At 37.7% G+C, this 13504-nt stretch overlaps 1 protein-coding gene across 13 annotated transcripts in view; it reads right to left on the bottom strand.

Annotated features, from left to right (window-relative positions):
* Positions 1-13504, bottom strand: part of EHBP1 (EH domain binding protein 1) — a 231612-nt gene that overhangs the window by 136718 nt on the left and 81390 nt on the right. For all 13 annotated transcript variants that reach the window (XM_051616172.1, XM_051616178.1, XM_051616181.1 and 10 more), the window contains 2 exons: positions 6509-6690; positions 2891-3030 (listed from right to left, as the gene is read on the bottom strand). In XM_051616172.1, coding sequence (XP_051472132.1) covers positions 2891-3030; positions 6509-6690 — 322 coding nt within the window. The remainder of the gene's footprint in view (positions 1-2890; positions 3031-6508; positions 6691-13504) is intronic.

Here is a 13504-nt window from a genome sequence, read left to right on the forward strand (position 1 = left end):
TTTCAAAAGGATTATGTAACTTCCTCAATTAACTTTATGGGATTCTGTGGACACAAATAATTTTGAAAGAAATTTTAAAAGGAATACTTTGCTACATCAGTTTTGTTCCTTTTACCTCTTTCTGTATTTCTTCCCATTTTTCTACAATTATTCCTTTCTCCTTTGGTTCCTCAGCTCTACTTCTTGTGGTTCATTAGATTTTTCCCATTTGTTGTATTTATTACAGTAGTCAGTCCAACTGCCAATGAAATCAGTTCTTGAACACATGTTGAAATAGATCCTTTACATTTTATTAGTAATGTTTATTTAGTATGTGCACTTACTCTCCTTCATCCCTTTCATCTCTATCCTTGCCTAACATGGGAAAAGTTAGCCAGGCTAACGAAGCAACTCAACTGTTGCAGCCAACACAAGAAGAAAAAGTCCAAGGCTGATCTTTCCTACCCTCAGTTTCCCTTAATGATGCATCTACAAAAACCCCAAACTTCCCATGCTGTATAATTAGAAAGTAGTATCAGAACAGGCTGAACAATAAGCAGATACAGTGTAGCTGAGAAGTATTTATTTCTTCTGCCTTTCAAGTAGGTACTGTAAAGTTTGCTTAGAACATTTAATTTTGGCCTTTACAACAACAGACGGAAAAGATGAAATGTCTCTGTAAGAACTCAAGCTAGAACCTTGTGCTGCACATCAGACAGCTCATCCTTCCCCATATATCTCCAGGGATGTTCACTACTGCCTATCTTAAGGCAGTTTTTCTATCACCTGATGACCCCTCTCCCTCTGAGAAGGGGCATCGGGAGAAAGAAAGGGGACACATGGGTTGAAAAAAAAAAATAAAAAAAAAATAAAGAGCTACTATTAATCCCAATACTACTGTGAAATACAAAGTTATACTCAGCCCATATATTGGTTGTGAGCTCTGTGCTCTTAGCAGTGAACGTGAGATGTCAAACACCACAAGCAGTACAGCTCCAGCAAGAGCACAATGGTCACAGCAAATGGGAAGAGGAGGCTTTGGGAGCAGAGGGGCAGACAAGACCCTCCAGGAACAGTAGCCATTGAGGAAGAGTTCTGTCCCCAGCAAATTTCCCAATTTGTAGTGAGAGTGACACTTATGGTATGGAATACTTCTGTTGGTCAGCTTGGGTCAGCTGACGTGGGTTTTCTTCTCCTAGTCCTAGCACCTGGCTACCTAAAAACTGCTAAAGCCCTTTAACACTATGGAAATTAACATATCATGGCTGACCACAAAATAAATGTCTCATCAGTTTTGTTCTCATGAAATAGGATGCTGCAGTATCCTCAAAAATTGCAGCTTCCCTGAACAGCAAATTGATTCTATAATTCCATCCCAGTGAAACCAGGACAACTACATAGCCAAAGGATAGTGGACAGACTAGACTGATACCTATCAGCTTTTTGCTTGTTCAGGAATCATTTGGTGGCTTGTTTAGATGCTAAACACGGCAAAATCAATAAAGTTGAGGAGATAGATCTGCTGCTTTTCAGCTACTGTCCTTCTGCACATGGGTTTTCTGTAGCAATCCTCAGTGCAGTATCTAGGCATACCTTTATAAAACACTTTAGTACAATAGCTTATACAGACTTTATGTAGCCTCTCCTTTATGTTTCCTTCTCTGTGATTATCGGATGACCTAGTGAACATGTCAGGTTTTGTTTGGTATTCTGACCTGCACTTGAAGTATTCCAGTTACACTGGGGAGGAGAAGACTACCTTGCAGAATCATTTCAGTGTGAACAGACTGGTACATCTCTGCTCTCTGACCAAGAATACATTTCTCTGTCTCTCAAATATTTCATTCTGGATTTTCCAATATGATCTGGGCCAGACACACAAACCAGAAGCAGAGATTTGGTCAGAGACTTAATTGAATATATAAAGCATGGAGAAAACATATGTGGATCCTTTCACACACTTAATATAACTAAGGAATAACTGCTTCAGGCTGAACCTTTCAATTGCAATGAGAAGAAGTGATGAAAGTAATGTTTAGTAACAGAGAAGCAACATTCCTTGGGATTCTCAAGAACAGATTTGACAAGTCACTTCTCTACTTGGGATGCTCTTCTTCACGTTAGAGAAGGATCCCTTTATTTCAACATTTTTAAAAAGGCCTGGAAGGCATGAAGTTAACCAGAAGTTAACTTGCCTTTTCCCTGATTCTTTTATACTAAGTGTTCCTACAGAACTCATCTGGAGCAGTATGACATAATAATACCTACCAACAATTTAACATCATCACATCCTGATCTGACTTGCATCGATTAGTTCAGCTATCCTGGACATACTAAGCATTTTCATCAGTAATTCAAATGTGGTTGTACTATCTCACTTCAAACAACCTGACTATGAAATTCTGTTGAAGTCCTTTAACAGCCTCCTGATTTAATTTCCTTGAGAAACCCCCAACCAAAAGGCAGAAGTAGGCTGCCAAGGTAGGAATTACCATGTTATTGAGCATTCCCCAGCACCTTCCCGTGTCACAAATAATTTTGCAGTTATTCCCACAAGCTGTCTTCATTATTTCACTTCAGCTCATCCTCTTGGCTTCTCACTCACTGACCTTTTCCTTCCATCTTTTTACTCCTCTGTTCACACTGCTTCTTTGGTTCTCTAAAATGCTACCTACTTAGTGCATTCGCACCTAAGAACACACACAGACACACACACCAATGCTCTTAATTTCACAAACATTAAACTTTTCTGAGCTATGGATGGGTCCCTCTTCAAACAAACTACCCTAAATTTGGGGTTGGTTGGATTTTTAAAGTTAAATACAAATACAATATAAAGATAAAATACATGGAGCATAGCTGGCAATTAGAAAATAAACTATATTTTACTATTCCCTGTGGCAAAGCTAACCTGTAATTTTTGCAGCCTTTTCCTCTTGATTCACTCTGTTTTCTTCATCGTCTTCATTGTCTTCCTCAAAATCATCTAGATTCCCAATATCAGCTTGTTTCATACTCATCAAACTAGCCAGGCTTTGCATGTCTTCATCCCTAAAAAAAACAAATTTCAAACTAGGCATTAACATACAGCCTGTTAATACCACATCTGATACTACCACGTTATTAAAAATCCTTTAAATATTTTCATGTTTTCTTTTCTTCAGGGAGGTCTCTGATCTCAGATCTGATCTTTAATATAGTGAAAGAATGAAATGAATACACTCATGTATATTAATTTCTGAAGGGAAAGTTTTCTATTAACAACATTCTAAAGGGTAAAAGAAGTGCTGCCTTGCATTGAGAGTCAATTTAATGACTGCTTCTAAAATTTTAAACCAACCCAGAAACACTAGTAAGCATTTATCTGGTCTTTGGTTAAAGAGAAAATGCTTGGTCTAACCTACTGTCCATCAGCTGCATGCAACACTTATCACTACACTCATTCAGAACTGCTAATGCTGTTACAGAAATGAAAACCCCTTTTCTAAATATCTTAATTCATTAATAAGATAAAAACCTGATACATATCAATAGCCAATTAAAAATCTTATTAAACTGTATTGCATATACATATTTATCTTTCACGTAACTGTATCTTTCATCAAATGAATGTCTGATGAAAATATGACAGACTGGGGATTGTCTGGCTAGGGAGCACCTCTGCTGAAAACTGTCTGAGGATCTTGGTGGATTGCAAGCTCAAGGAGAGCTGTCACCTTGCCCTGGAAGCCAATGGAGGCAAACAGTATCCTGAGGTGCATTAAAACAGGACCACAAGCAGTAGACTGAGGGAAATCATGAGCCTCATTTACTTGGAGTCTTTGGACTGCATCTGAGGTATTTTGTGCAGTATTGGGTCCCACAGTACAAGAAAAGGTGTTGATAAACTACAGCAAGGTCAGCAGAGGGCCACTGAGATGACTGGGGACTGGAAACTTTGCCCTATGAAGAGAGTCTGAGGGAAACTGGCTTTTTGGGCCTGGAGAAGAGATGGCTTCAGAAGGACCTAGCAACAGCCTGCCAGCGTTGCTGAGAAGACAGTGGGGCAAGGCACAAAGATGAGGTACAGTGAACACAGATTGAAACCAAAGAGGTTGTCATCTGATGTGACAAAAAAGGTGGAGCAGTCACCAAGAAGCAGTGGGATGGGTTTCCTGAAGAGGCTGTTCACTCTCTATTCTTCGGGGTTTTCAAGCTGCAGTGGAATAAAGCCCAGAGCAAACAGGTCTGATCACAAGGCTGACTGCTTTAAGCAGGAGGCTGGACTAGATACCTCTTTAGGTCCATTTCAACCTGAATTATTCTGTCTTCTTTGAAGTTGATCATGATAAAACCAAATGCACAGATTTTGTGCCTAACAATGCCAAGAAAATTATACAAATTATTTTAAAGGTATCACATGAATAAAAATCACGTACCAAGCATGCCTCAAATCTGTACAGAAACACAGGCACTTAAAACATGGGATCATACTCAGTGATTTAACATGTTCAAATCCGAAACCCTTTGGGGCAATCATTTCCTACTGTGTGAGTTCAAAGGAATCAGCACTACTGATCTGGTAGATGCATAGGACGACTAAGCATTTGTATACAAAGTATTAATAACAATAAATATAAAATAAGTAACTCTGAGGAAGTCACAAAGACCTTTTTCTTCATCCTGATTCCTCAAGGCTTCACCTTCTTGTTTTGATAACCAATAGGTTAAATAAGCTCTTCAAGCAGAGGGTCAAAAATGTGGCATCCTATAACCACACTGATGGGCAGGCTCTTTAATGCACTGAAGACTAAAAGCTGGGAGGAGTCAGCACACAGATCTTGTATATCACATATTCAAACAAAGTTTAGAAATTAAAAGGTATCCAAAGTACTACTTCTTTCTACTTTCCCTTTTGTATTCATACTTTATAATATTTTTTCTGTGTTTAAGAAATAAAACAATTTTTTGTGCTGCACAGCAACAGTTTACAGTATTTTCTTTATAAAATGTATAAAATAAAAGTGAATTTCACTTTACAGAACCACAATAGTTTGTAAAACATGTAAGTAAGCCTTGGCTTAGCTACCTTTTCCTCCATGTTCATTATCTGACACCTGAATTATTTGCTTTGACTAGTAAGACAGTCTCTATCAACACATACTGGAAACAAATACTTTCACAAACAGCAGCTGTTTTTTTTTTCAGGACCTTGGTTCAGTGCAATATTAAAACCCTGTTGTTAACTTACAGTGTACCTGCCCTCAGTCCGAAACTTATCAATTTCAATTGGAAGAAGGTATAAGTGATCCTAAATGGTTCAGCCTTTACAAACTATGGCCTAAAAAACGACTAAAAGCCTACTACAGCTATTTACTGTATAGTTCATGGATGATAGTTGCTCCAAAAAAGTTAAGAGGTGATCAACTGACTTTTTTGTTCTCATTTTGAGCTGCAATACCAGGTTAAACCACAGCTAAATACCTCAAAATACCATTGTTACATGGTATGTCAAAATGTGGTTTATAACAGGTTAATTAGAGAAAGAAATTAGTAATAGTAATTAATAGTAATTAATGCATCTGTGGCTTTCAAATCATGCAGACAAAAAGCTTGTTTTGTGTCAAAACATATGCCTTAACATGGCAGTCTGGAAAGCTATTAATGTAACAGTTTAGGTGCACATGTATTGCAGTGGGCAATGTCAAGCACATCGGGAATACTGAAAGCTAGAACTAAACTGTCAGCCTTTTGGACAGAAAAAATACATTTTAGAAGAGGTAAGACAAAGACCACAGCAGTAGTTTCCCATCTATCTCTTTTCATTTTGCCATTCTCACGTTTCAATATTCTAGAGACAGAAAGGAAAAGCAAAAACAAACGGGTGACAAATGAACCATCCTCCAGCCACGTGAAGTTGTCAACAACTGGTATCTTCTTCTGACAGTAATTGCAGGAGAGGTTGTAGGATCTGCAAAAATAATCTGTACCCTCTGCCCTCCAAAGGCCGTTGAAATAAGGGGAAGAACCAAATGAGTGAATAGGGGGAGCAGTAATCAGTGCCCAGCTGAACTCTTTACACATGACATTAACGCCTTCAACTCAAAATCTTACTTCTGACTCCATCCCTCTCTCACCTTACACCTTTGTCCTTCTTTCATTCTTTGTGAAATATAAATAGGTGAAATGGAAATAAGTTCTCTGACACACACATGCCTTGCAGTTTGCTAAGGATACTGTTGGACGAACACACCGGCACACAAAAATACACTCCCACTGATTTCACACCTGTAGCTATTTTTAAGCTGCTAATATTTCAAATGTCTACAATAGTAGAGGACATGCCATTTGTCTCTGAAGAAGACTAAAATCAGAGCAAGAAATAACTTTACTCAGCTAATTAACTATGGCAGGACTGATAAGTATGCTGAAGCATACTCTCAAATTCTGCCATTCTATACAGAAAGAGCTCTTTATCCAAAGAATTCTTTGAAAAGCAAAACAAACCAGGCTATCTAGTTTAAAAAAAAAAAGAAACAAAACAACTTACGTGGCTTTTCCTTCCCTCAGGAAAATACAAGATAAGGAGAACTGTAGTGTGGCAGATACCACTTTCTTAGACAAAGGCTTGAATTTTAACTTGACATCTGTCTGCGTAGGCATGGGGCTTGCATATTGCTTCATGTTGATGCTGCTGGTGGCAAGCGCTTTTCTGCGTCCAGAAGGAGATTCCTGAAAGCAAAGAAAAACCAGGACTAAGGCAAAAGGTGCTGTTAGGCTAAAACCTGTGTGTGTATAAAGCAAAACAAAAAAACAGCTATTAAATCTGCATCTTTCTTTTTTCAAGTACACAGGCAGCAAGGATTATTATGGACCTTTCTAGAGACAGAAACCCATTTCTTACACCGAGTTGGCCACTAATGGTGGTTCTTTGAACACTTGATTAGTGGAGAAAGAGAAAAAAAAGGTTATTCATTGTGATGAGTGGTCTTTCATACGAGATCCTAGGTTTTTAATGGTTTGAGCTTGTAGTAGCATGCTCTGCAAACATCCGTTTAAGCAAGTGGGAATATTATGTCCATTCCTTCTGTTAGCAATCTGGACTAGTTTTGTGCAAATTGGATAGTCCTGGACTAGGACCTCTAACCTATGGAAGACACGGATTTTAATTATGCATATACTTCTTCAGGTAATAGTATGAGGTCACCAAGTTAATCCACTGAACTGCTATCCATGTTCAAGACTCAAATACAACGCCTGAATATTTTTTAAAGCCACTGTACTTTTCACTAGTGTTTTACATGTACTATTGAGAGTGAGGGTTCTGAAATTAAGGTTGACAGTACTTCCAAAAATACTGACAAAAATTTTGCAAGGGAAAGAAAGTGAAAAGACAGAAAAGAGAAATATAAAAGCCTAAGTTGTATTTGAAGATAAAAGTGTTGCTCATAGTTTAACAATTCAGACATATTAATCTAAAATGCACTACTTTCCATCTCACTTGTTCCATCTAATATCAGCAGCAAAGGAACAATTACATGTAATAAAGCTCCCGTAACAAAAATAAAACAAAATGTCCTGATGTTAACTCTTTTGAAAAATGTTCTCACAATAAGACTACATTTTACCACAGCTGACAATTTGTGTTGAATAAAGAATACTAATTCAATCAAAACATTCAAGCATCCTTTTTCAAAGTACTTGACATTTCTGCCCAGTAGAATAAGTCAGAATGTAATATGTCATCCCCAAAGAATACCTTCTTTAAAAAACTAGCCTTATCTGTCAGATTATGCACAGCAATATTATACAGAACTATTAGTGCATGTAGATACCTTATGAATGAATTTCAAAAATGCATCAAACACTTGAGAAGGATTTAGGCCCTCTCAGAAGAAATACTTAAGAATATGCAAATACTCTCAACTGAATCAAGTTGAACAGATGTGACTACCACAAACAATAAGAGTGCTCTTTCCCTGGCCGCAACTGTCAGTCAAAGAGTGAGATTAAGGTCCAAGGTTCTGACAATGTGTAAAATGGAAAGTATGATCAGGGAGTTTCAATTATTACACAGATTTGAACAACAATCATCTGTTATTATACCGTACCTTCAGAATAACTAAACATTACAACTCGTTACACCAAATGGAAGATTTACTGCAGCACCTGTTCAGCAAGCAATGTTGAAAGACACTGCACTTTTTTGTGTGTGTTCTCCACCTAAATGTACACAAGCAGCTAGCATCTTAACAGAAACTTCTTTCATAAAGCTAAATTTTCAGTATTACTACTATGATGCAAAAGTGGTGGTCAAGGTAAATAGAAAGTTTACTTAATCCTCTCCTAGTTACTTTAAAAAGTATCTTTAGTATCTTTTAACAGTATCATTTCTTACACATGGCATATATAATATGATGTGTAAGTATTTATGCAACTGGCATGGTAAAAACTACTTGGCAATGCTAGTGCATGTGCTCTTCTGCCGAAGAGAACAGGAGCAACCAGAATCTGCAAATTAACTTAGAGACATATGGAGAAGACAATGGGCAACAGGTACGAGTTTCACAGTGAGAGGTTTCATGTCAATATAAGAGAGATTTTTTTACAGTAAGAGCAATCACTGGAACAAACTCCCCAGGTATGTGGCAGAGACCCCATTACAGCAGATTTTTCAAGATGTGAATGGACAGGGTGCTAGATCATCTCATCTAGGCTCCCTTTCTGACAAAAGGTTGGACCCCATGATCTTTCCAGGTTCCTTCCTGCCAGAACTGTTCAATGGTTCTATGATTCTAACTTGAGTATTCCCTCATCTGCAGTCAAGCCAAAGGAAAACGTTCCACTGGTGGGCTATACTGACTAGGAAACATTTGTCACAGTTTGAACTTGACCCTTCTTTAAATCAGCCGGCATGAGTTTATGGGTGCATACAAAAATGGATTATACCTTAGCCATTTTAAAAATCTGTATTTAAGTATCACAGTTATTCTTACTGACATTATAGTTGGCAACATAAGTTATATGCATGAAAGGACTCTTCATTTGATCATTATTTCCAAATCATACAATTAGGTTTTCCTTTAAAAAGAAAAAATAAGTGTTTAGGGTTTTTTAACTTTTTAAGGAAGATGCGTGTCTGTTTTAATGTCCTCACTCTCCTTTATCAATGAAAACACTCTAAAAAAGAGCAAGTGTATCTACAAGTATATCTGTTTCAGCAAGAAACAGATCTTAGATGGAACAAATCATAAATGTGGGTACAGATTAATCACTGATCAGCCACTCCATGCCTGTACTCTAATGTACTCTTCTCAGTTTGACAATGAAAATAGCTTCCCAGCAGCTGTAAACATCCTCAATTCAATAAAGACCTAGATTATATCCTTTTGTAACTACCAATGCCTCCTCAGTGCTGGCTCACCTGTCACACCCTATGCTATGAGAGCAAGACACAGACCTCCCATGAGGTCCCTGGGGAAGCATCATAAGGAACACAAGTATGCTTCAGTGACCCCAAGAAAGAGAAGGTGTCTTTGGGGCAGAGCTACTTTCTCCTGTTACAAACACACTATCTTATCTGATAACATAACAGAGATGCATGTTTTCCTTATTAAGGTGATTTTACTAAAAAAGTCAAAGCAGACACATAAAGCCAGCCCAATCTGAAGTGAAGATAAAGGACAGAGCATTAAACTTGTAAGCATCCAAAAGCTGGATGTGGATATCAAGGCAGGAGAATTTTGGAACGATATTTAATTGTATTTTCACTTAATATTTATTTATTGTATAAATTATACTTTTGCCATTTGCAGCTTTTGGTTATCTGGATCAGTTCTCCCCGTGAAGATCATCATTATCAATCGTTTTTGTTGTTTCATGTTTGTAACTGTATAGTTCTAGCAAGACAAGCAGGAAAATAAGTAATTATTTTAGAAATCACCAATAAATGATGAAATAAGAACTAGCTGGTATGCTAGCAGGAACTACTGAAGCCTGTCTTCTTGCATGACAGAATAATGGCTGTGCTAGGTCGACCAGAGGCTCTGAGAAACCTCTACATTATTTACATAGTATATTGTTCACAAAGTGGTTGTTAAAATTTACTTAAAGAAGAGTCAAAACCACACAAAAACATATAGCAATACTTCTTCCAAATACTCTACTGTGTTGGGAAATTTCTGGTTTTGTATTTTATCATTTTATCCCTTTCACTCACAAGCAGATCCATGCCTTTCGACAGTCTTCTTCTACAACTCTCCTTTGTCCCCAAAATGCCTTCAGTGTACATGACATTTTTGGGCAAAATAAACTATTTGTGCACTACACCAAGCTGTACCAGCTGTTCACAGACAGGGAAGCTGCAGGTTATGGCCCTGCTCTGTGCCAACTGGGTGGTTGATTACTGCATATCTTGGTATGTTAGGAAATTTAGCAAAGTATTAAAAAAACGGAGTAAGAAGAGCTCAAGGCTAGCAAGACAAAAATTAATATAGAAAACAAGGATTCCCTAACATCCTGGAGTACTTTGATTTCTGAATTCAGACAAATAAATATGTAAAAATAAGCAATGATACATAAATCAATAGAAGCTGTATTCCTTTTTACCTTTTTAATACAGAAGGACATTAGTAATAATAAATTTTGTCAGTTCCCAATTTCTAAGCAAATTGTATGCATTTATACAGACTTTAAAAACATTATCACCTCAGCAGCAGAGGTGCAATCCCCTGCAGCCATTACTGATTTGGCTGTTTCTAACCAGCTTCTGGCCTTTAACGCTGCATCAGTACACATGGTTGAGGAGCTAGCAGGGCTATGTGAATGCAACCTGCAAGTCCACTGGAACCTGCTCTAAAAATAAGTCAATCAGAAGCCACATATCTGCAAATAGTGCAGGACCAGGCTGGGATGAGCTCTCACTTCACCTGAGCATCTTGCACTCAGCTCTGCCAATGTCAGAAGACCTGCACACAGACATACAAAGTGAACAGGATTTAAATAGCTATGGATGGCTTGCCAAGGAACAGTTCCAAACACTAACCCTCTATTTCCACATGCCCTCAAACTACTAGCATATTACAAATGCTGGGTGTAGAAAAGGGAAAATTTAACATTGGACAAACTGCAGTCAGTTCAAATGAAGCCAAAGTAGCTGCATTTACTGACACAGCTACAGGACCAGACTCACTTATCACACAAATTTCTGTCTTTTCAAAAATGCAACCACACATCATTCTCTTCCACAACATTCATGCCTCTGAGCGTTATCAGACACCCCATTAAATGAGCCACCCTTACATCAAGATTTGCCTAATGTAAAGGATCCATGTAGCCTGATCTTTTTCTACTAAGAGAATAGCGTAAAGCAATTCTATGATGCATCAGCATTTTCTAGGAATCATTCCCATCTTTCCCTACTAAATCAGACCTTTCACAGGAAGTAGGACTACAAATACTCTGACAGAGGTACTGAGACCAGATAATCTGTACCACACATGCAAAACAAACAGCCCGTTTTTGCTCAGAAGATGATCACAGATGACAGTCACATCACACTATCAGTGTCCAACTCTCTTCCAAATGAAGCAAAAGATTAACACCTCCATTTCAAAGGTTTGAACTCAGACTCTTAGCTTAAAAGAGATCCAAATAATGCAATAATGCAAGTTTCATGCAGCCTTCTTTCCTTAAACTGTATTTTTAATGACCTTGTGTCCTGTAATTACCAACCGTCTGCTAAGTCATCTTCAAGGTTAATATAAGAATTGCAAATAAGTAAGAAGCAGCTTGTATTTTCTGTTAAACGGGCTTCACACTAGTTCTAAAGCTACACAGAATCAAAATATTGGCCAGCTTTTGTTCATGGAGTACATTCATCTGGGTTATTTGGGCTGGGGAAAGAGTCCCTCCACAAAAACCAGAAGAATATATTTTACCTCTCCACACCTGCACTCAGCTTGCCCATACAAACCTGCGATCCCTGCTGTACTGCAGTCTTTAACTCCCAAGACTCAACTGCCCTCCTTTCGAGACACACATACTGAGAAAATATTTCAGTAAAATATTTTAATTCAGCAGAAACTAAATGAAAAAGTACTGCTCTTCTTAATTATTTAGATACTAAATGGTCCCTCTTTAACAGAAATATATTAAGTAATGCATAAGCACTGTACAAACATCCAAAAAAGTTTACTAATTAATTACCTGTTGTTTACAAACAACAGGTTTAATAATCAGATAGTGTAATTTTGTCAAAAGAAACAATGAGTTTTTATTATTTTTAACCCAGAAAAGGAAGATCTACAGTGTAATATTTTTAGAGGCTGCCTTTTTGGGTTTTATAAAAGCAAATCCTAAAAAGCCCACACAGATATGCAGATTTTAAAGAGGAGTATTCTGCTGCACACTTAAGCATAAAATAATTAGACAAAGCAATTCTTCTACATGTAAAAACCCATTGAGAGGAACAAGTTTTGAGGATTTCTTTCCTTTTGCTTCAGAATTAAGTGTAGAACATTTTGAAGGAAAGCTGCCCTCTGGCACAAACTCCACCACCCCTACAGGCACCCCACACTGCAGGAGAGGAAACGGGAAAGTTCTCCCTCTCCCAAAGCTGGATGCCAGCCCTGCCAGCTGAGTTGCAAGCGCCATCTTGCTTACATGAAAAGATCACTGCTTCACCAGCAGAGCAAATTGGATCAGTACAGAATTTAATTTGTGAGAGTATACAGCAATTAAATGCTAAAATAGTCAAGCTACAGGAAGCTCTCTCAACTGGAGAGACTAAATTAGAAAGTATGTCAGTTAAAATAATTTAGACAGTTGGATGGGAGATTTGGAGGACCGAATGCAGGCAGCACAGTCTGTGCTGAAAACTTGTTTAAAAGCAAATAATGGTTCAAGGTATCCAGAACATTATTAAGAATTATGATGCATTTGAATGGAGAATTCAATGTTTAAAAAATTCTGCACATACCAGAAAAAGGAGCCCTAGACATGGGGGCTGGGAAGGAAGAATAAAATATATCAGTGTTGAAACAGCTACACTTCATTATATAAATATATGTTTGTGATGCTCACAAAATGACCCTTGTCAGAACCAGATCCCTTGTGTCAAATTATTTATCATATTAGTAATATCTTAATTTTAGGTTAAAGGGCCACTTAAAAAAACCCAACCGAACATGACAATTTTTACAGCACATTTAGATTGATAAATCAGTATATCAGAAGCACAACACCATTTCTCACTTAGGACCAGCAGAGACAACTCCTTCAGCAAGCAGAGAGAAAATACAATATGCTACTACAGATACTGTCTTCTTGTGGTCTGGTTTTAGTACAGCCTCATGACATTTCACTAGTGCCCTGAGAGAATGGTTCTTTCTGACCAAAAACATTACCCTGGGTGTGCTCAAGTAACCTGCTGTGGGTAACAACAGACCATTCATCTTCACAGACTAATCCCTTGCATTCACAGACTCTGGAAATCTCCAAAGACTAACATCAGAGAAGAAGTTTAGAAAATGAAATTATACCTAAT

This window comes from Apus apus, chromosome 3 (assembly GCF_020740795.1).
Source record: "Apus apus isolate bApuApu2 chromosome 3, bApuApu2.pri.cur, whole genome shotgun sequence".
In the NCBI taxonomy this organism is placed as follows: domain Eukaryota; kingdom Metazoa; phylum Chordata; class Aves; order Apodiformes; family Apodidae; genus Apus; species Apus apus.